The 24,101-nt window shown below is 40.2% G+C and overlaps 1 protein-coding gene across 1 annotated transcript in view; it reads right to left on the bottom strand.

Annotated features, from left to right (window-relative positions):
* Nucleotides 1-24,101, bottom strand: part of clec16a (C-type lectin domain containing 16A) — a 267,248-nt gene that overhangs the window by 92,143 nt on the left and 151,004 nt on the right. Inside the window, exons 17-19 of the mRNA XM_072560020.1 lie at nucleotides 16,904-16,954; nucleotides 6,680-6,808; nucleotides 4,172-4,292 (exon numbers count right to left, since the gene is read on the bottom strand). Of these exons, the coding sequence (XP_072416121.1) occupies nucleotides 4,172-4,292; nucleotides 6,680-6,808; nucleotides 16,904-16,954 (301 nt within the window). The remainder of the gene's footprint in view (nucleotides 1-4,171; nucleotides 4,293-6,679; nucleotides 6,809-16,903; nucleotides 16,955-24,101) is intronic.

Below are 24,101 nucleotides of genomic sequence, written 5' to 3'. Positions count from 1 at the left end.
TCTTTCACATTTCAATTAAATCACCTTTCATTCTCCTAAATTTCAGACACTCTAGACACAACTTACTCAGCCTCCCATCACAGGATAACCCATCACGCCAGTGAACTTTAGCTGCACTACCTTCAATGCTAAGTATACCCTTCCTTAAACATGGAGATCAAAATTGTGCAGTACCAAGCACTCAATCCCTATACAATTGTAGCAAGACTTCTTTTTTATTATTATACTCTAATGCTTTTGAGAGAAAGGTCAACATGTAACTTAATTTATTAACTGCGCACCTCCAGCTAACCTTTTGTGTTCTTTATAACAGTAATCCAAGTTCCTCTAAACATCCACATTTACAAATATGAATATTCTGGTTTTAAGATCTTCTGACCAAAGTGCATAACCCCTCACGTCTCCATATCATATTCCAATATCACAGTCTAGTTTAATAGTTACAATGATCGCATGTACAGAATTTTTAAATTTTGGATTAGTGGTGCTGGAAGAGCACAGCAGTTCAGGCAGCATCCAAGTAGCTTCGAAATGGATGTTTCGGGCAAAAGCCCTTCATCAGGAATAAAGGCAGTGAGCCTGAAGCGTGGAGAGATAAGCTAGAGGAGGGTGGGGGTGGGGAGAAAGTAGCATAGAGTACAATGGGTGAGTGGGGGAGGGGATGAAGGTGATAGGTCAGGGAGAAGGTGGAGTGGATAGGTGCTCCCCACCCCCACCCTCCTCTAGCTTATCTCTCCACGCTTCAGGCTCACTGCCTTTATTCCTGAAGGGCTTTTGCCCGAAACGTCGATTTTGAAGCTACTTGGATGCTGCCTGAACTGCTGTGCTCTTCTAGCACCACTAATCCAGAATCTGGTTTCCAGCATCTGCAGTCATTGTTTTAACCTCAGAATTTTTTAAGCCTTATTTTTGGAGTGGATACAATTCCCACGTAGATAACTTAGCTTTCTCTTGTCCCGACTTAGGTCTAAAAATGCTACCCTGCATGCCTGTCCCTCCAACATCATGACCATATTAACTCAAAACGTCCACTGCATTTTCTACTCTAATTCAGTCTTTCAAGAGAATGTCATTTGTAAGTTTGGCCATAGTGGTTTCAGTGATAGGACTAAGATGGAAGTTGGATTAAAGGAAGTAAAACAGGGAGCTTTCAGAGAAGTTGGTTAAGTCATAGAATGTTCACCTACAATGATTATTACTCTCCCACACACGTTAATTTTCTCTTTTTACAGTGACCCATAGCAAAAAAAAGTTGATGCCTGATTGTTAGCAGAAGTTTGTGCCTTGTTGAGCAGTAAGTGTTTTAAAATGAATTAAATACAGCTGTTCTCTCAAGACTATTACGTGCCACTTAAAAAAGACACCTACACCATAAGCCACTGACCAAAAAAGCCAAATACCACAATACAAAGAAAATCTAAAATTAAGCCATCCCAGTTTCTTATCTAAACTATATAGTGTGGTTGAGTCATTTACTGTAAAGCTGGTGAAATAGACTGGAAAACCACTATTATGCACTATATCATGCCCCACACCAATGTCAAGAAAGAACATGTGGAACACCTGACTAATATCATAACACTAAAAGCACCTACTCAAACTTAAACTTGCAATAAAAGGTTTCTCATTTTACTACAATATTTTTGAATATTTCACAATTTCATTAAATTGTATCCTGGAACAGGAAACATTCGGACGAAAGCAAAAGGTTTGTTCTAACCCACCATATACTGGCAGCAAATCATAATGAGTATATAAAACTAACAAATCAAATTTCATCTCTACTTGTTGAGGGGGTTTTAGTTTTTCTTTGAAACAGTTTAAGTATAGTTATTTCATTCATATAATGCCAGGAAGTTTAGGAGTGCAAAACAAAAGTCAGAAGGAGCAAAAGCAGAATATTCCATTTTATTTCCTTCCCTCCATCAAAAAGCTTACAAGTTCTTCATTTTTGTAAGATCAAAATATGGTTAAAAATGAGACTATAGGTGGAGTGCAGAGAGAAGCCAGTAAGTAAAGGCATGTACAAGACTGGTGTGGGAAGAGCTGGCAGCGATGGGTTTGCAAAATGGAAAACATGAAAGCTGGCAAAAGCAGGAACGAAAAACAAGGTGGCTTGCAGGAAGACAACTGTAGACTTGTATCATGGGCCCAGACCTTACCAATAGTACAACAACCCAAATTTCGCACTAATCCACCCATTGAATTGCCAGCACATGATGGATAAGTCTGAAGTATTAACATGTAGATCATCGTTAGTACTGGGCTACTGCTTTCACAGGGCCTGGACCATTGTTTTACAAACAACTTTGCTTGAGGATTAGTTTTCTTCAGTAGGGCGAGCCAATCAAATCCACAAGAGTAAAACAATCAGCACAATTTTAGGTTAACTCCCTGTGAGGCTCACCTTCAATACCTTATTTGGGCCGACATGACACCAATTGTTAAAGTGCACTTGAGAATGTAACTTTTTAAAAGTTCTGCGATTTACATAAGAACGAACCAAAACCTACATGGTCATTCTAAAAGATGAGAGACTTAACAAACAATCGGGTCTTTTTTGATACATAATTTCAGTTACATCACACTGTAAACTTTTGCTATAAATTCTGTGTCTTACAGTCTTGTTCTCCACAATCACCTAATGAAGGCGCAGCACTCTGAAAGCTAGTGCTTCCAAATAAACCTGTTGGACTATAACCTGGTGTTGTGTGGTTTTTAACTTAGATTAATTTAGGATATTTGGTTGGCATGGACAAATTAGACCAAAGGGTCTGTTTCCATGCTGTACATCTCTATGATTCTATAACAACCATTTCAGGGCAACTGATGATACAGGAATTAATATTTCCAAGTTTATTTCTTTCCGAAACCTAGCAATGAAGAATACACTGGTATAAATTCAGCTATCAAATATCAAGAACGGAAAATTGAAATTCAACAGCACAAATGGTAATGGAAAGATAATCTATAGCAAATTCAAACATCAATATGTATAGAATGTGTTGTTACTAGATGGGAGTAATTAACACCAGTGGTTCACAAGAGTAACATGAATCTTCATTAGGAATAGAGTGATGGATGTGTATTTTTCAAAATTTGATGAAACTTCAAGAATATTTTGAAGAGAATAATATGCTATAAATCTCATAAAACCAAATCAAATTGAGATGGGAGTTAATTTAGCAAATCATGCATATGTACATGACTTAGTATGTATCGAAGGAACAATAACCAAAGTAATCAACGAACATGAAGCTCAAGTCTTCTTTGGAAGCTGGTATTGGCAAACTATAAACATGCAAAATTTTAGCATTGATACTAAGGTTGAATGCACAATAAGCCCGAACTGCCATCCCTCACCATCCCACGCTTATCTTGATCCCTTTGTTCTTTGCCACCTGCTGCTGAATTCTCTAACATTCCCCATAAGTTCATGCAATACCTGACCACGACACAAATTAACGTGGCTGTCTCCACAGCCCAGAACCCTGGAGTCAAAACAGAACCCCATCATTAGCAGCAACTATCCTGCTCTTGATTGCCACCTATCTTCTACCATCCCTGCTTTCAAACCCTAAATATCCCTCCACCACCTCCAACACGGCTGCCTCTTGTCCATAATTAACTGACAGGTAATGTGACCACCACATCCATGATGCTAAGTTAACCATATTGCTTTGTTTTTAGCATTTCCTCAGTCTGGCCTTGAAAGTAGATTGACACCAAGTTTGTTCAGTAATTTAAACTTATAATAAATAATTGAATTTAAAATTAAAAATAAGGTGTTGAATAGGATTCCCCATAGCATACAAAAATGCCATAGAAATAATTTTGGCCATTACATTCAAAATACACATGACATTAAGATGATGAAGTTTTATGCATGAGCTATTCCTGACAGTAACCAGAGTTTCTTAACTGTGGTTTATATCAACAACTTCAAGGAGTCAATGGTCAATGCATTCCCTTGCCCATATTGGATAACAAAACAGTATAACTTCACTAACTATGTGAATACTTTTCCAGTAAATCAAGAAAGCAAGATTCACACAGCTCATGAACTGCAATGCTTCCCTTTCCAAGAAATTTTAAAATGTAAAGGAATGCAGCCCTCAAATAGCCATGGTGAGAAAAAAAAGCAGCACCTGCAGCGTATTTAAATACTTACTCAGATCTAACACATCATCTGTTTTAATAAGATCCTCATCCCTCGTCAGTGGTAGCTGTGTCTCTGGCTCGCCTTGTAGTTGTAGCGATAAAGAGCGGAGCATAAAGAAAACCCTGATAGCCTAAAAAAGCAAAAATAAAACGACAATTCAATATTGATGACTGCAACAAAGTTTTGAAATTAGGTCAGCTTTATGTAAGAAAATATAGGCTGTAAATAAAGAAGAAACATCACATTGATCCAGAGGTCTCCTACACAAGACCTTTTTTTTTTAAAAAAAGTTCATTCACAGGATGTGGGCATCTCTGGCTTGGCCAGCATTCATTGCCCATCCTAGAGGGTCAACCACATTTCTGAAGTCTGGAGTAATATGTAGTCCAGACCAGGTAACGACAGCAGATTTCCTTCCCCAGAAGGCCATTAGTGAACCAGACAGAGTTTTCTTGACAATCGATGATGGTTTCAATTCTAGATTTTTGTTGAATTCAAATTTTACCATCTGCCATAGTGGGATTCAAACCCAGAACATTACCTGGGTCTCTGAATTAATAGTCTAGCATCAAGTCACTAGGCCATCATTTTCACTTATTTCGACAGAAAAGACCCATGTCAGAATTTAAAGAAAATAAAAATGATTGCCAAGTCTATGACAATATGTATTCTACAATCTACTTAAGACAAAATACAATTTGAGTCATTACCTCAATGTGGCTCATGTTTAGAGCATACTGGCTGCTGTACTGACCTATATTAGAACAGTGATTATTTTTTGTTATTCATTTATGGGATGACAAGGCCAATATTTATAGGCCTAACATTTGCCCATGCATTGAATATTGTCTGATGTGACTAGGTGACAACTTATCTTTCACAATGCTCCTGTGGAGTACCTTGGTGCATTTTATTACATTGAATGTGTGTCAGCTTTGTTGCTCCATTGGTTTCCCAACAAAAGGCTGGGCAGGGAAATGGCTCAAGTGATTTACCAAGGGCTCTAAAATTGTATGAAGACTCAATTTTGATGATGCAGCTGTGAACTGCTTAATGTTTGGTTACAACAGTACATGCACTGTGGAAAAATACAGCTTACGCATAAGGAAACCATCAAACACTCATTGTATAGCACCATAATTACCTATAACTCGGTTGCTCCACTCAACCTATTCCAAATAAATATGCAAGTTCAGGAAATGAAATTAAACAGGACAACTAAAGGAGTATTTCAGGAAATGAATCATTAACTGTTAATAGCTTCTAGGACTTTATTTCATTATAGCAAACTCTGATAAATCATTTAATATTTGCAACAGATTGGGAAAAACCCTTAAATCTGTGCTTAAGGTTACCTAGCAGCAGCCTGTAAATCAGTGTTGATTTTTTTTTAAAAAGGCCTACCTATATGTGGCAGTGGTGCAAAGGCTTGCAAGGAAAAGCAGTGCTCTCTCTTTCAGTAAGGAAAAAATAATCGGTGAAAAATTGGGCTGAAAAGCTCTCAGTGAAGTACTTTAGAAGAAAAAAAAACTGAACATTTCAAGTGTTTCTTGTTTCCCATCTGAATCTGAGATATGATCTCAAGATCTCCATCATTTTACAACTGTCAAAAGTCAGATCTCAAAGGAACAGAGAGAAGTCAACCTTTTCTATCTTCTGAATTCAAATCCTTTACTGACAAAAGTGATGCTCTGCTTTTGCCTATTTTGTCAAGCCTGTGATACATCTGCAGTGCTGTGTGACTTGCCTACATACAAATGTGTGTGCATGTATGTGGATTAAGGGGGCATTGTTTAAGTCCGCATAGTGACTTAGTTAATAAGCTATTTTGCCACTTTGTTTTAAGAATACATATCACTTAATAAATAAGGTGAGTATATTGAAGAAACTTGGGGAAAGTGTCATTTGTTCTAGAAAACAGCAATAAAGGGAGGTAAAGCAACCATTTTGGTGATTAAATCAGACATTTACACTTTACGTACAGATAGTGGAGTAATGAAACTTGATTTTCACTGCACCTTTCCCATAAGAATTACAGTAACTTCAATAAATTTGCAGACATTTCGTCCCCTGTCAAGGTGACATCTTCAGTGTTTTGGAGCCTCCTGTGAATCACTGTGGCACCATGTCAAACCAAATAAATTCCTGGTGACACAGTACAGCAGCGCTTTACAGGAGGCTCCAAAACACTGAAGATGTCACCTAGACAGGGGACGAAATGTCTGCCAATCAACTTTCCAGCTCGGCGAACATACCCGCAACCACGACAATCAGCACCTGAGCTACAAATCTTTACACAAACCTTGAACTTCAATTACCTTGTACTGTTACTTTACGATACGACTTCCAAATTTAAAACTTAATTCACAAAGAAATTTACTTAAAAAGATGTTGAAAGACTTCTTATTGTAAACTATAATTTTATTATTCACTTGAAGTGTTGAGTGCTTGCAGTCAAAATAAAGTGAACAAATAAATAGCTTAACTGTTCAGTTCCAACTGCATTCTGGTGCTTACCCGCCTTGTTCTCTCCACATCCCCACATGGCAGTCTTTTCACAAAATCTATACCAGTTAGAGGGGTGCCAGTAGGAGGTAGCAATATAGATGCATCCATCATCAGATACTCTACATTCAGGGGTTTACTCTGGAAAATTAAAAGCAAAAATTTATATACAAAATTTTCAGCAACTCTAGTATCAACAACTTTTTTTTTCTCTCTCCAAAGGTGCTGCCAATCTCGAGTGATTTCACCAGTTGCTGCTTTCATTCCAAAAAAACTGAGATTGGACAAAATCAGCCTAGAAGAAACATTGACAGAAAGACATTGTAAATTTACCATTCCTATTAAAGGATCACTTGAGCTGTATTAAAAGGTAACTGCTGTTCCCCTACAGTATGCACAAACCTCTAAGAGTCTGTGAATCAGAGCAGAAATCCCAGAAAATCATTAGTACACAGGAACCTCGACTGTCCAAAGGACACAGGTGGAGAGTATTTCGTTCAGTTAATTGAATGCCGGCTAACAGTTTAGCCAAGCATCGGGACCTTATGATCTTGCTGGATAATGCGATATTCGGATAATTGAACGTTGGATAATCGAGGTTCCTCTGTACATAGAAGGGATTTGACTTTAAAGAATCAACGTATTATTAACTTTTCATCCTACACATCCTGGTCTGGGTTTTATGCATGCTGGCGGGCACATCAGTTCCAAACCTTTACCAGGTAGAACTTTAACAGGGTGACAGGGTGGCTCAGTGGTTAGCACTGCAGCCTCAACACCAGGGACCCGGGTTTGATTCCAGCCTCGGGCGACTGACTGTGTGGAGTTTGCACATTCTCCCCGTGTCTGTGTGGGTTTCCTTCGGGTACTCCATTTCCTCCCACAGTCCAAAGATGTGCAGGCCAGGTGAATTGGCCATGCTAAATTGCCCATAGTGTTAGGTGCATTAGTCAGAGGGAGATGGATTTGGGTGGGTTGCTCTTCAGAGGGTCAGTATGGACTTGTTGGGCCGTAGGGCCTGTTTCCACACTGTAGGGAATCTACTCTAAACAGCCCAAGTATCAGACTTCCAATCCTCGATGGCAGGAGGTCTTACCTTTCAGAGGTTCCAGCTAGTCAAATCAGTTCTAGTTATCCCAGTAGGTCCCAGAACATGTGAGTAGTCACTGCCAAATCTGCTATCTTTGTGACGAACAGTGATGGCACCAGAGTGAGAAATATCTCAGGCTTTTAAAGGAGGGAAGGAAACAGCCAGCTTCCAGATAGAGTACAAGGGAAGTGCAATTGCCGGGAGGGCGACAGGATTTCAAAGGCAGGTAGGAGGAAATGTGGGAGCTTCAAGGAAGTGAGGTGACCCAATGCACACAGGGCATCCCAGAAATAACTTGATGATCCCATTCTGCCTTTTCAATAATGTAATTGTCAAAACAATGGTGACAGAAGCAGTGTGATTAATATACATTTTAACACTATTTATTACAACTTATTTTAGGGTGTGGAATTTGAATAACTGACATGTAGCCTCAGCCTATGAAAAGATTTGAAGATTAGCATTTCTGTAGTCACATGATTTCTTTTAAAACACAGATTCAACGGCACTTCCAGAGATTGATGGGGTTTTGTTTTAATTGGGAGAGTTATTACAAGTGAAGTAAAAAGTGCAGCACATTCACTTTCAGTTAGAAGATTGGACAATTGTTTTTGGACATGAGGGAAACACTTATAGTTTAGAAAACTTTATAGTTTGTTTGCAGAGTTTTTGGCTGAAACCTAATATGCAATATAGTCATTCCTGAAGACAGGGAATAGTTTACAACTGTAAAGAAATAGACACCCTCAGTGTAAATTTAGTTTGAAGGTTCCAGCCCAAAATTATTTGGTTAAAACCATATGGAAAGGTTTGAAGTTCAGTTACACAAAAATTCAAGGAAGGGGCTACAACATTCTCAAGGTTGGGAATTAAAGAGACAGTTAAATTAAACTCTATAGATGTGATAGAGAAGTAAATTCACCCTGGTGAGAATACTGAAAGGGATTAATGGGATGGTATTTTGTCATATATTTCAAAATCTTCCAATTTATGTTATAAACAGTTTAGTTTATCCTGTTTTACAGAATCCTACAGCACGGAGACAGGCCCTTGGCCCAAACTGGTCCATGCCAACAAAAATGTCCATTCACATTAACCACATCTCCCTACACTTGGCTCATATCCTTCTAGTCCTTTCCTATCCAAGTATTTGTCCAAATGACTTTTAACTGTTAGTGTACCCGCCTCAACCACTTCTGCTGGCAGCTCATTCCATTTGCGTACCAGCCTCAGGTTCCCTTTTATTCGTTCCCCTTTAACCTTAAACTGATGCCCTCTAGTCCTCGATTCCCCATCCCTGGGAAAAAGACTGAGTGTATTCACCCCGTCCATGACTCTCATGATCTTATACACTTTTAAGATCCTCTATCAGTCTCCTATACTCTAAAGAAAAAAGGTCCTAGCTTGTCCAATCTCTCCCTATAAGTCAGGCCATTGAGTCCTGACAACATCCTTGGAAATTTCTTCTGCACTCTTTCCAGTTTAATAACATCCTTACTATAGCAAGGTGACCAAAACTGAACATAATACTCCAAGTGTGACTCATCAACATGCTGTACAACTGCAACACAACTTCCCAACTTCGAAACTCAATGCCCCGACTGATGAAGGTCAGTTTGCCAAAGCCTTCTTCACTGCCCTGTCTCGACCTGCAACTTCACTTTTTGAAAACCTTGCACATGAACTCCAAGGTCCCTTTGTTCCACTACACTCCTTAAAGCTCTACCATTCACCATGAAATTCCTACCTTGATTTGACTTTCCAAAATGCAAGATCTAACACTCCATTTGCTATTTCTCAGCCGACTTCCCCAGCTGATCAAGGTCCTGCAGCAATTTCTGATAACCTTCCTTACCATCCATGATACAGCCTATTTTAGTGTCATCTGCAAACTTACTAATCATGCCTTGTACATTGTTATCCAAATCATTGATATAGATAACAAACAGCAATGGGCCCAGCATCAATCCCTGAGACACTGCACTAGTCACAGGCGTCCACTCCGATAACCATCCTTCCAATATTATCCTCTGCTTCCTACCATCAAGCCAATTGTGTATCCAACTTGCCAGTTCCTCCTGGATTTCATGCAATCTAACCTCCCAGAGTAGCCTACAACGTGGAACTTTATCAAAGGCCTTACTGAAATCCATTTAGATTCTGTCTACTGCCCTGCCCTTGTCAACCTTCCTGGTCACTTCATAAAAGAAGTCAAACAAATTTGTGAGGCATGATCTCCCATTCACAAAGCCATGCTGACTACTTGTAATCAAACCTGTCTTTCTAAATGCACGTACATTTTATCTCTCAGAATCTTCTCAAGTAACTTATCTACCACAGATGGTAAAATCATATCTGCAGCATTGTGTGGTTGTCTTTCAGTGTAGGACCACCTTGACAAAACAAACATAAATGATCTATCGAGCCAAATTTCAGTCTGGGATCTGACTTGCCCAGTAATACCAGCAGCTAGGATGATAACAACATTGACCTGCCTGTAAGTGGAGGCAGACTGAGACCAGGATTGCCACATACTTGGTTGGTTAAGGGCCTTAATACAACCCAAGAATGGAAAGTTTATTGAATGCCTTACTCACTACCCTTTTTTTGGTGCAACGTGCCAGGTTGGACAGGAAGTCAGTGAGTTCACCATGGCATATTTTATACACCCTGTACTGTGGCTGAAAACAAGACTCCTGGATGGTATGTTGTCTCCCAGGTGCTGGGGTCAGGGATGTCACCAATTGGTTGCAGAGCATTCTGAAAGGGGAAGGTGAACAGCCAGTTGTGCATATAGGCACCAATGATGTAAGTAAAAAATGAGAGGAGGTCCTGAAAGCAGAATTCAGGGCACTAGAAGTTAAAGAGAAGGACCTCAAAGGTTGTGATCTCGGGATTGCTACCAGTGCCACGTGCTAGCCAGGGTAGAAATGAAAGAATAGGCAGCATGAACACATGGTTTGAGGGATGCTGTAGGAGGGTGGGGTTCAGATTTGTGGGACTTTGGGACTGGTTCTGGGGAAGGTGGGACTATTACAAATTGGATGGTCTACATCTGAATCAGACCGGTACTAATGTCCTTGAGGGAGGTTTTGCTACTACTGTTGCAGAGGGTTTAAAGTAAAGTAATGTGGCGGGGGGAGGGGAGAAGCTGGGAACCAGAAGAGAAGACAAGTAGACAGTGAGGTGGAAACTAGAGACTGTAAAGAACAGGATCATGAAGTTAGCATTACCAAGGAAAAGAGCAGATGAATGTGGTCCAAAGTGCATATGCTTTAATGCAAAGAGGGTAAGGCAGACAAATTTAGGGCTTGGATTGGTGCCTGGGAGTATGACATAATTGCGAATTCAGAGACTTGGTTGAAGGAAGGGCATGATGGCAACTCAATGTTCCAGGATATAGATGCTTCAGATAGGACAGGGAGGGAAGGAAAAAGGGGAGTGGAGTTGCTTTGCTGGTCAGGGATGACATCACAGCTATGCTAAAGGAGCATATTATGGAGGGCTTGAGCAGTGAGGCATTATGGGTAGAACTGAGAAATAAGGGTGCAGTTACATTGTTGGGGCTGTATTACAGGCCTCCCAACAGAGAGCGTGAGGCAGAACAAAAATAAAAGATAAACAGATTATGGAAAGATGTAGAGGCAACAGGATGGGTTGATAGGAGATTAATTTTCCTAATGGTGACTGGGATACACTTAGTGTCAGAGGTCTGGGTGAGGCAGAATTTGTAAGGAGCATCCAGGAAAGTTTGAGAGCAGTATGTCAATAGTCAAAATAGGGAATGACCTGGTGTCGGAAAATGAACTCAGCCGGGTGGTAGAAGTTGCAGTGGGGGATTTCTTTGAGAACAGTGACCACAATTCTGTAAGTTTTGGAATACTCATAGACAAAGATGAGAGTGGTTCCAAGGGTAGAATACTAAACTGGGCTAAGGCCAGTTATATCAAAATTAGACAGGAGCTGGGTAATGTGGACTGGGGGCAGCTTTTTGAAAGGAAGTCCACATTTAATATGTGGGAGGCTTGCAAAGATAGGTTGAAGATAGTGCAGGATAGGCGTGTCCCTTTGAAAACAAGGGATAGGAAAAGCAAGATTTGTGAACCATGGATGACAGGAGAAATTGTGTAACTAGTCAAGAGAAAATGTCCAGGCAACTAAGAACAGAACAGGCTTTGCAGCAATATCGGGAGAGTAGGACCAATCTTAAACGAGAAATCAAGCGGGCTAAAGGGGTCATGAAATCATTTTAGTGAGCAGAATTAAGGAGAATCCCAAGGCATTTTATTCATATAGAAGAAGCAAAAGGGTAACTACAGAAAGGGTTGGTCCACTAAAGGATATGGAAGGAAGGCTATGTGTCGAACCTGAGAAAATGGGTGAGATTCTTTATGATTACTTTGCAGTGTTCACTGAGAATTGGGACATGATGAATGTTGAGATTAGAGATAGAAGTTAGTTTACTCTGGATCATGTTGACATAAGGAGGTAGGATGTGTTGGGTAGATTAAAGGATATTAAGGTGGACAAATCCCCAGGGCCAGATGGGATCTATCTCAGGTTGCTGAGGGAGGCGAGAGGGGAAATAGCTGAGGCCCTGACAGATATCTTTGTAGTATCCTTAAACACAGGTGAAGTGCCAGAGACTGGAGAGTTGCTAATGTTGTCCCCCTGTTCAAGAACGGTAGTACGGATATTCCAAGTAACTACAGATCAGTGAGCCTGATGTCAGTGGTGGGAAAGTTGCTGGAGAAGATACAAAGGGATAGGATCTATTTATATTTGGAAGAGAATGGGCTTATCAGTGACAGGCAACATGGTTCTGTGCAGGGGAGATTGTGTCTTACTAACTTAATAGAGTTCTTTGAGGAAGTCACCAAGTTGATAGATGAAGGAAGGCTGTAGATGTCATATACATGGATTTTAGTAAGATGTTTGATACATTCCCCATGGTAAACTAATACAGAAAGTGAAGTCACATGGTGTGCAGGGTGTTCTAGCTAGGTGGATAAAGAACTGGTTGAGCAACAGGAGACAGTAGTAGTTGAAGGGAGTTTCTCGAAATGGAGAAAGGTGACCAGTGGTGTTCCACAGGGATCAGTGTTGAGGCCACTGTTGTTTGTGACATACGTAAATGATCTGGAAGAGGGCATTGTTGGTCTGATTAGTAAGTTTGCAGATGATAAGATGATGGGTGGAGTAGCAGAAAGCATAGGGGACTGGCAAAGAATATAGGAGAATATAGATAGTCTGGAGAGTTGGGCGGAGAAGTGGCAAATGGCTTTCAATCCAGACAAATGTGAGGTGTTGCATTTTGGGAAGTCTAATTCTAGAGCCAACTATACAGTAAACAGAAGAGCCTTGGGAAAAGTTGATGAGCAGAGATTTGGGAGTTCAGGTCCATTGTATCCTGAAGTTTGCTGCACAGATGGATAGAGTAGTCAAGAAGGCATATAGTATGCTTGCCTTCATTGGACGGGGTATGGAGTATAAGAGCTGGCAAGTCATGTTAAAATTGTACAAGACATTGGTTCTGCTGCATTTAGAATACTGTATACAGTTCTGGTTGCCACATTACCAAAAGGATGTGGACACTTTGAAGAGGGTGCAGAGAAGCTTTATGAGGATGTTGCCTGGTATGGAAGTTGCTAGGTATGAAGAGAGGTTGAGTAGGTTAGGATTGTTTTCATTAGAAAATAGAAGATGGGGGGCGGGGGGGCGGGAAAGAGAACCTGATTGAGGTCTACAAAATCATGAAGGATATAGACAAGGTGGATAAAGATAAGCTTTTTTTCCCCCAGAGTGAGGGATTCAATAATGAGAGGTCACGTGTTCAAAGTGAGAGGTGAAGCGTTTAAGGGAGCTACATGCGGAAAGTACTTTACACAGAGGGTGGAAGGTGCCTGGAACGTGTTGCCAGCAGAGGTATTAGAGGACGGCATAGTAGATTCTTTTAAGGTGTGTCTGGACAGATGCATAAGTGGGGAACAGAGGGATACAGATGCGTAGGAATTGGGCGATAGGTTTAGACAATAGATTTGGATTTGCACAGGCTTGGAGGGCCAAAGGGCCTGTTCCTGGGCTGTAAACTTTCTTTGTTATTTGAAAACAAACCCGTTAATGGACTATCAAATCCAGTCCCTGGTAATGCTCCCTCAGAGCTGTGTGGTTGCACACACCATGTTTTGAGGATCCACAGTAGCAATTAGTGTGTCAACGTTCACAGCATTGATCTGTTTCTTGGAATTACTCCTCCATATGACCTCAAGAGGTCCAGGCAGAAGAAAATTAATGAATATGCTGGATTCTGGGTGGAACGCATCTTCTGTCCATAATTTCTCTGCCTGCTGCACTACTCCTGAAGTCTACTGGGTTTGACAACAATTCAGCTCTTTACCCTACCAGCTATTTTTGGTGGATGTTCTCAAATCCAGGCTTAATCTTGGCGAACATTCCTAGCAATGGTCACATTATAATGATCAGCAGAAGGAACTTTTGCTTTTGGTCTTTGCTGATGTGGAGGCATTGAGATCAGTAGCAATACTACAATGCTGCTCTGTGAAGTTAAAAGAATAATTAAAAGGTCAAAATACATTTACTGTTTGTTTTCATGCTTTTCTGGAATATTGCCACTCGCTTGTCTACCAACTGTGGGAGAAAGAAAACTAAAATAACGCTTAACTGGAAAAAAATTATGACCTGGAGACCTAGGTTCAAAACATTCATTTCCAAGTAAAATTAACAATTATAGAACCTGATGAAGGGCTTTTGCCCGAAACGTCGAGTTTGAAGCTACTTGGATGCTGCCTGAACTGCTGTGCTCTTCCAGCACCACTAATCCAGAATCTGGTTTCCAGCATCTGCAGTCATTGTTTTTACCCAATTATAGAACCCTGCCAATAGTAACAAAGTATGTGGATAATGACTTCTAAAATGCTAAAAATCAGGAAAAGTAGAAGGAAAGTATCAGAAGCATACAGTATGTGAAAAGTAGTGTTTGGCTAATATCTTGAGTGAATAGCTCAATCAGAGCTAACAATCTAGTGGATATTATTTTGGGTGGGGGAGCACAGTGGCTCAGTGGTTAGCACTGCTGCCTCACAGCACCTGGACCCTGGGTTTGATTGCAGCCTCCACTGTGTAGAGTTTCACATCCTTTTTGGGTCAGCAGGAGTTTCCTCCAGGCATTCTAGTTTCCTCCCAAAGTCCAGAGATGTGCACGTTAGGTGGATTAGCCATGGGAAATTGCCCATAGTATCCAGGGAGGATTGGCCACGGGAAATGCAGGGTTACAGGTGTATGGGAGTGGGGTCGGTCTGGGTGTGGGGTCGGTCTGGGTGGGATGCTCTTCAGAGGGCCACTGTGGACTCAGTGGGATGAATGGGATGTTTTCATATTGTAGAGATTTTATGATTCAAGGATAAGATGACCCGAAATAAATGAGGATCAGGATGGGAAAGAATCAAAGTTAAACACAGTCAAGACACAGATACCTGCAGCCTGTTAGTCTCAGAGTTTAATGATCAACTGACAGGACATTTTTTTAAAAAATGGAAGATCACAGAATCCCTACAGATGAAGAAAAAAAATCTGGACGACTGCTCATAGGTCACATTTCAACAGCTTAGTTGTCTCAGAAAATAAGAAAGGACTAGAATGCAACAGGGCATGTATCAGACTTCAGCCATTCAAAATATTAGTTGAATCACACTTGGAATAGTCTAAGCAGCTTTGTGAACTTTCCCCAAACGTTTTACTGAATCAGATGGGTTTTTACAATAATTCACGACTGATCTATGATTGTTATTTTAGTTTCAGGTTTTGGTGAATTCAAATTTCATCATCTACCATGGCAGGGTCAAACCCTTATCTCCAGAACATTAACTTGAAGTCTTGGTTTACTAATCCAAGGGGCATGACCACTGCATCACCACCTCCCTTCAGGTTTGTCAGAATTACATGTGGACTCCACAGGTTAAGGTGGAAGAAAGGATTGTGTGAACCAAGGCTATGTTTCCTGAAATTCAAAAAGTATAGGGGCGATTTGATTGATGTTTTGAAGATATTTTGTTGAATGGACAGGGTAAATAGAGAAAAACTAGTTCTGCTGGTTGGACATCTGGGAGTACAGGGCATGGTCTAAAAATTAAATGAAAGCCTCAAAGGAGCAAAGTCAGTAGAGACAGTGGGTGATATAAATTCTGAATGTCAATCCACAAACTACAACTGATATTTTATCAATTATACTTGTAAATGGGGGCTTTTTTTGTTACCCAGAGATATTAAGGAATGTGGAGTTAAAACAGGTCACGCACCAAAGATGATTGTACTAAATGGTGGAACTGGCTCAAGAGATTAAAAGCCTCCTTATTTTCCACTGTTCTCAACACCATCCAATATCAGCGGTTAGCTCTGATGCCTAACAGAGTCAGGGACCAGAGTTCAATTACTGCCGAGGGCGACTGTGCAAACTCTATACAGACATTCCCCCAGTGTCTGCTTCCATCTGGGTGCTCCAGTTTCATCTTACAGTCCAAAGAGGGATTAGCCATGAGAAATGCAGGGTTACAGGGATAGGATAGAGGGGTGAGTCTGGGTGGGATGCTCTTCAGATTCGGCGTGAATTTGTTGGGCCGAATTGCTTGTTTCCTCATTGTAGAGATTCTCTGATATAAATTTGTAATCGCTTTCAGATTAAATGCATAAATATATTGATATTGAAAAATATATTCCATACTAATTACCAACAGAAAATCTAAAATATTTTACAATGATGTACGCTAGTTATAATAATAAACTATCATACTCCAAATACCTCCAATTAAGATCTTCCTTGCACCTTTGAAAAGTAATGATTAGATTTCCCAAGGAGGTATGAAGGCTGAAAAGAGGATTTAGAATATCTGTTCTTGTACAATTCTAGGGTTACAGTACTGCAACACATTTGTGTAATGTCAACATTAAGAAAACATTACCCTGTCACACAAATGAATGATTTAAGAAATACACAATGTAAAGCTTGCATCAACAAATTAAGAAAGCACATAAGGTTCAAACTGTACAAATACATAATCATGGAATTTAGGATATACAGATCAAATTACTAGAGTTGAATGGATATTGACTGTACTCAGATGCTCACTTACCATCATGGCTCGATATTCATCTTCGAACATATCAAGGAAAATTTCTTCCCCCTACGAACATAAGAAACACAAACAAAATCAGTAACTTAATAAAACTTTTTCAAAAAGCCCTCTCTCCAAGGCAACAACTTCCATACAATGCTCACAAAGGTGAGTGAATTAAAAATGTGCTTCCTCTGAGAAAGGAAGTGATGAGGGAAAATCGGACAATGGCATTGCAACTTCGTCAAACTAGAGAACTAAGAATATTGGCTGAGCTATGACAAACAGTTGAGAAAGTTAGGTTCCAGCGGTTTAACTGTAATTATTACTACTTCAATTCTATTTTAGAGAACTGCTTTAATATGCAAGTGTTTACATTTTGCATCAACTACCTCCGACAGTATGGCACAAAATATTCTCCCAATATAATGCTTCAGCTAATACAAAAGCTAAAGCGGCCAAGCGAACTCTACTGATGCAGATTAAACCACAAATATTAGACTAAGGCATGCTCTGCGCCAATTTTAAGGGCATAAGACATGAGGAGTCAGATGCTACAGTCAATATTTTGAGCACAAGCTCTTCATCAGGGATGCTGACCTCCAGCATCTGCAGTCCTCACTTTTTCCTAGTTGGTTATAACCTGACTGCAAAGCCTCTTTCAGAGATGCCCACTTTGAAGAAGTTCACCTTCTCCCTCCACAAGGATCTCCCTCACTGAATCCCCAAGGTCAAAAGACATTCCTGATGAAGAACTTATGCGCGAAACATCGACTCTCCTGCTCCTCGGATTCTGCCTGACCGGCTATGCTTTTCCAGCGCCATCCTTTTGACTGTGGCTTCCAGCACGTGCAGTCCTCATTTTCTTCTTATTAACAGTCTGCACCCAATCTACATACTGGACACTGTATCAAAGTCATGGCTCATTCTTCTAAAATATCTCAAAAGTCAGCTAAAGCAGTGCTTGGATCCCTTGAATATGTTTGCCTGGGATTTGCAAGAAGTGCTTATTTCAAATCAGTTAGTTAATTAAAAGCAGGCAGCAGACTTTCCTGGTGAAGCTACAAGGAGCAGAATACTCCGCTAACGTGCAATGTGTGTGAATGTCCATCATGGCCTATTGCTATCACTGTTGTGGGACTGATCATGGTGCTGATGGCCAAAGCCTGCACACGTAGCAATTGCCTCTGGATCGATGTCCAGTTTTCTGCTACAGGAAAAATTAGGCCCAGGACTCAATATGGTTAAGTTTCAGGTCTACCCTGGTGTAGGGATAATTTCCTGTACCTAGCTCATGATAGTAGCATACAACGTCTCTTCCTAAATGTCAACCAAGTATCAGCCATTTCAAATCAACTGCACTGAGAGAAATAATGCCCTTTAATTGTTTACTTTTACATTTCAAGATCAATATGAACATAAGAATCAGGAAGTAGAAATCAGAACAGCAGCACAAGGGGTTGTTCTTCATCTGATCTCAGCTAGCTCCTCAATCATTTACCATCTATTTTCTATGAAATAACATGCATTTCAACAATTAGCTCTTTCCAGAGAAAAAGATGCTAAAATAGTAACAAAAACATTAGTCAGATAAAAATTTATTTCCTGCACCTATAGATTATATAAATAAACTAGGCATAAAGTTCACAAGTTAACTGCTGGATTTAATTTTCATTGAAGCATAAAGTTTTGAAATAAAAAGATCACAAAATGCACATCACTAGTCACTTCAGATTTGAATACATATCCACAATCTACACATTGTATTCTACTGCTTAGCCTTTTCCATCATCTGTTTTCAACTGCACGTGCTTTAACTTTAGCTAACAGTATTTCATATAGAACCTTACTCATAGCTTTCAAAAGCTATCCTTACAGTCTGTTTCACCATCAGAAGAAAACGTCTCTGGCAAATCATTTTTTTTAAAGATCTAGATAGAAACCTCAGTTAAACCAATCCTTTACCTTCTGTATTCCAGAAACTACATGTTCAGTTTATGTAATTTATCAATTTATAATCAAAAGCAGCTATGTCTATATACCTTTCCAATCTCGTACTTTAGTTATTTGCTCAAAATTATAATTGGGTTTGTTGAACATTACCTATCATTTACAAACTGTTATTGCTCTCTCTAATGATCTTAAATTTCTCTTGCTGCTCAGTCATTGTCCTAATTTATAAGATTCCAATAATCATCCCACAGTAGATGCGTAGCAGTTTAACAAGAGTCAAACAAATGAGTGCACCTCTCTCTTTGCATTGATTTATCTTGCATTTTCTTCAAGCTAGAGAGAATAGCTTGAGCCACAGATTTCTCCAAAACTATTGCCACTGCTCTCATGAGGGATGATGGACCAAAGAGCGGTTGAAACAGACTGGGCTTTCTTTAATTTCCCAAGATCAAATTATTCAGTCCAATGATTTCTCCCATTTAGCAGTTAGGTTGAGAAATAATTTCATAAGCCAAAACAGGGAATTCAAAGTAATGGCTGGGGGCCAGACAATCTCTCACTCAAGTGATATCTTGCTTCAACTATTTTTTTTTACAATTTTCTACCCTGGGTCGGTAGGGTGGCTCAGTGGTTAGCACTGCTGCCTCACAGCACCAGGTAACCAGGTTAAATTCCAGCCTCAGGCAATTATCTGTATCTGTGTGGGTTTCCTCCAGGTGCTCCAGTTTCTTTTCACAAACTAAAGATATGCAGGTTAAGTGGATTGGCCATGCTAAAATTGCCCCATAGTGTCCAGGGATGGGGTGGGGGGAGAGATGAGTTGGTGTGTATCTTTTGGACCGAATGGCCCGTTTTGAAACTGTGGGGATTCTATTCAATGACCATGTAACTCCTCAATTGAGTTAGGCGTATAGGTGAACTCCTTTTTATTTTCCTGCTTTGTACAGAAGTAATGCAGGCGAAATTTGTGTCATGATAGGAGTGGTGGTTTAATCAATTCAATATGTGGGAAATCTACTCCATTTCAAATGAAAGCCTAAATTGCTTTGTTAAGTGAGACAGCTTTCTGCTGGCTGATCCATTTGTCAACATAAACAAGGGCCCTGTGGAAAAAGGTCGCAGCAAAACATTCTGCAAAAGCTCTGAGCATGCCCTCCCATTTAACTATTATGGGGGCCTCAAATGGGTTACAATCCCAGAGCGTGAGTACATTTCTTCAGATTGGCTCACTGGAAAGCAAGAATATCTTGCAGAATGCAAGCTGGCTGGTTGTATTCCTACTGCTAGGTGCAAGAACCGTGACTTTTGATAGAAAGCTGCACTCCCCATAAAATAGAGCAAAGCAACATGACAATCTCAATAGGCAATGTTTACACTTTGAAACCTCAGAACCAAATAATCTGGGTCCTGCCCATCTGAATTCACATTGCTCCATTGAAAAAAATCCCTGATGGAGAAAGCAAACCAATGGTGGTAATTTGTTCAAAGGTAGCATAGGACAATGAACAAACCATGAACTGCACAAATAAAGAACACTCTGCTCTTCCAATCCACAATTTGGCAGAATCCCAGAGACGAAATGTGTTTTGCTCGTCCCACTTTTAAACAGATATCAATCTCCCTTCAGGTGTGTTCATAACTCTAGGTTACAGTGCAATGTTCGCCTGCTGCAAGCATAGAGTGGCCTCAAATGCATTTCAAATATTTATATTCATGTGCAAGTGGAAAACAAATTAAACATTTAAAAGATGATCGCAGACTACAAAATGAGAAAATTTAATCTATGCATGCTCCAAAATTTTCAAGAAAGGTCAAGGAACGATTTGCTGCAGTCAAAACAGCTCGAGTTTAAAAAGATTAAAACATATAGTCATAATCCCTTAAAAGTTAAACTGAAAGCATTGGCTTAGCAAGCAAGGAACAGCGTTAGGCAATTGGAACTGCCGTTTTGGTCTTATATTGAAGGTTCCTGCCAGAATTTGAAATAGTCAATTCCTAAGCAGATACACAATGTGAAGGTTATTATACCAACGTTTACACAGAAAAAGTGCAAGTATAACACCACCATTATCTTATAGGGATTAGATAAATATTTCTGCATATTGAAAGCCAATGTTCAAATGTCTAATTCTTAGTTTGTGTGGACTGTGTACAGGCATCCCACAGAGAATGGCCGCCACACAAACTGAATGTTCCCTCTTATTCTTAAGTTGCTGGTCTTGCTGTCCTGATTAGAATTTACATACAATTAGTTTTTGGGGATAAAAGTGCCCTTTCAAAATCTCTGCAGATCACAAAGTTTAAAAAAACTCAACAAATACATTTAAAAAATGTAAACCCAAGTAAACTCGTTGACTGCATTTTAAGGCCTGTGGGTGTATACAATACTGTCAGAGAAAACAAACAGACGATTTTAACATTTGGTTACTTAACAATAACATCCTAATGTCAACATTTTAAGTATTTAATGGATAATACCCATGTGTGTAAGTTTGCAGGTGAAAGTCCCTGACATTATTTTCTACATAAAGATATAATTAGATACTTCTGTAAAAGAAATAGACTTTTCATTGCTTATAATTCACTTCAAGCTTTAATGCAATTGCTCTCTATTGTGGCCAACTACATTACCGTGTCCTGGTTAAGATCATCTACTTACCTCTATTTTCTCTTAGAATTTGAATTCAATTCATCACTGTTGCTTTCATCAGAACACTCTTGGCTACAATTACATTTAAGAGGTCTAGCAAATTGGAACAGCATAACATTCACACAACGATAAGTGAGTTGTCTCATTGAATACCCCTTCTCAGCTCCCCTAATAAATTCCATTATTCAAATCTGGAGTTTTGCTTACAATGTTAATTTTTAAATTCAGTAATGGGATGTGGGCACTGCTGGTTAGATCAGCATCCCAAGTTGCCCTTGAGAAAGTGGTGAGCTGCTTTCTTGTACCATCCATGTGCTATAGGTAGACCCACAATACCATTATTGAGTTCCATGATTTTCATCCAGCACCACTGAAGGAACAGTGATATATTTCCAAGTTACAATAGTGAGAGATTTGGAGAGAGATTTGCAGGTAGTGGTGTTGCCAAGAACCTGCTACCGTTGCCTCTCTAGATGGAGGTGGTCTTGTGTTTGGAAAATGCTGTCAAATAAGTCTTGTTGTACTTCTGCAATGCACCTTACAGATGGTACACACTGCTGCTACTGAGCAGCAGCGGAGGAGAGAGTGAATGCTTGTGGATATGGTAGCCCACCAAGTGGGCTTGGTTGAAGCTGCATTCATCCAGGCCAATGGGGAGTATCTCTTCTTAGTCATAGAGATGTACAACATGGAAACAGACCCTACAGTCCAACCTGTCCATTCCTGATGTGCCCCTGGTAGGTGACAGATAGGTGTTGGATGGCCACAAGGGGAGTTAATTGTTGCAGGATTCCGAGCCGCTGACTTACTCTTGTAGCCAAGCCTCGTCAAGTTCAGGTCCTGGTCAATGGTAACTGCCAAAATTTTGCCATGGGGAATTCAAAAATGACAACAACTTTGAATGTCAATAGGTGATGGTTAGATCCTCTCTTGTTTTGAGATGGTCATTGACTAGCATTTGTATAGCATGAAAATTACTTGCCACATTTCAGTTCAATTCTGGGTAGTGTCTGGTTTTGTTGCATTTGGATGCGCACTGCTTCAGTTTGAGGAGTTGGAATGGTGCTGGGTATTGTGTAATTCAGTAAACATTCCCCACTTCTTCTGGCCTTATGATGGAGAGAAGGTTATTGATGAAGCAGCTAAAGATGGTTGGGCTGAGGACACTATCCTGAGGAACTCCTGCAATGATATCCTGGAGCTGAGATGATTGACCTCCATAATCACGAAAATCATGCTTTGTGCCAGGGAGAGATTCCCTCCCTTCAACTCCCACTGATTCCACTTTTTCTAGAGCTCCTTGATGCCACACTATGTAAAATACAACCTTGTTGTCAAGGGTAGTTAGTCAAAGCTAATCTCTGGAGTTCAGCTCTTTTGTTCATGTTTGAACCAAGGCTGTAATGAGGTCCTTAGCAGAACTCAAACTGAGTAGTGAGCAGGTGCTGCTTGATAGCACTATTTAATGGCACCTTTCAACACTTTACTGATGATCGAGAGTAGACAATAATTGATTGGATTGGATTTGCCCTGCTTTTTGACTAACCTGGGCAATATTCCACAATGCTGGCGGTTGCCAATGTCATAGATGTACTGGAACAGCTTGGCTAGCGGAGCGGCAAGTGCTGGAGCACAAGCATTCAGTGCCATTGGCAGAATGCTGTCAGGGTTCGCAGCTTTTTCAGTGTGCAATAGGCAGAGGGTCATACAGCACAGAAACAGATCCTTTCATCTAACCTGCCTGTGCCAATCAGACATCCCAATCTGACCTGGTCTCATTTGCCAGCACTTAGCGCATATCCTTCCTATTCATACACTTATCCAAATGTCTTTTAAATGTTAGTAGCTCCAGACATTTCTTGATATCACAGAATCAAAATTGGCTGAAATCCGGCTTGCGTGATGCCCCAGAGGCAGAGATGGACAATTCACATGGCATTTTTGGATGAAGTAGTAGTTGCAAATGCTTTAGTCTTATCTTTTGCACTGACATACAGGGCTCCTCCTTCATTAAGGACAAGGAATTCTGTGGCACGTTTTCTTCTAGTGATTTGTTTAATTGCCCACCACCATTTACAACTAGATGTGGCAAGACTGCAGAGCTTAAATCTTATCCATTAGTTATGAAATCAAAATCTACCACTTGATGCTTATCTTGTTAGGCACACAAATAGTCCAATCCACTCTCAGACAACAGCTCACCAGAATGAAGGACCCAATACCCAGCATGAGCAAAACCAATGTAGTGTACAAGATCCCATGCAAGGACTGCACAAAACACTACATAGGACATACAGGAAGACAGCTAACGATGCGCATCCATGAACACCAACTAACCACGAAATGACACGACCAGCTATCCTTAGTAGCCACACATACAGATGACAAGCAACATGAATTCGACTGGGACAACGCTACTATTATAGGACAAGCCAAACAGAGAACAGCCAGGGAATTCTTAGAGGCATGGCACTCATCTACAGATTCAATCAATAAGCACATCGATCTGGACCCAATATATCGACCACTGCAGCGGACAGCTGGAACTAACAACCGGAAGCGGCAGATTCAAACCACTACAAATGCCGGGGGAAAGATCACAGGAGCACTTCA

This window comes from Chiloscyllium punctatum, chromosome 40, assembly GCF_047496795.1.
Source record: "Chiloscyllium punctatum isolate Juve2018m chromosome 40, sChiPun1.3, whole genome shotgun sequence".
Classification (NCBI taxonomy): Eukaryota; Metazoa; Chordata; class Chondrichthyes; order Orectolobiformes; family Hemiscylliidae; genus Chiloscyllium; species Chiloscyllium punctatum.
This window is presented reverse-complemented; position numbering and strand designations above follow the sequence as displayed.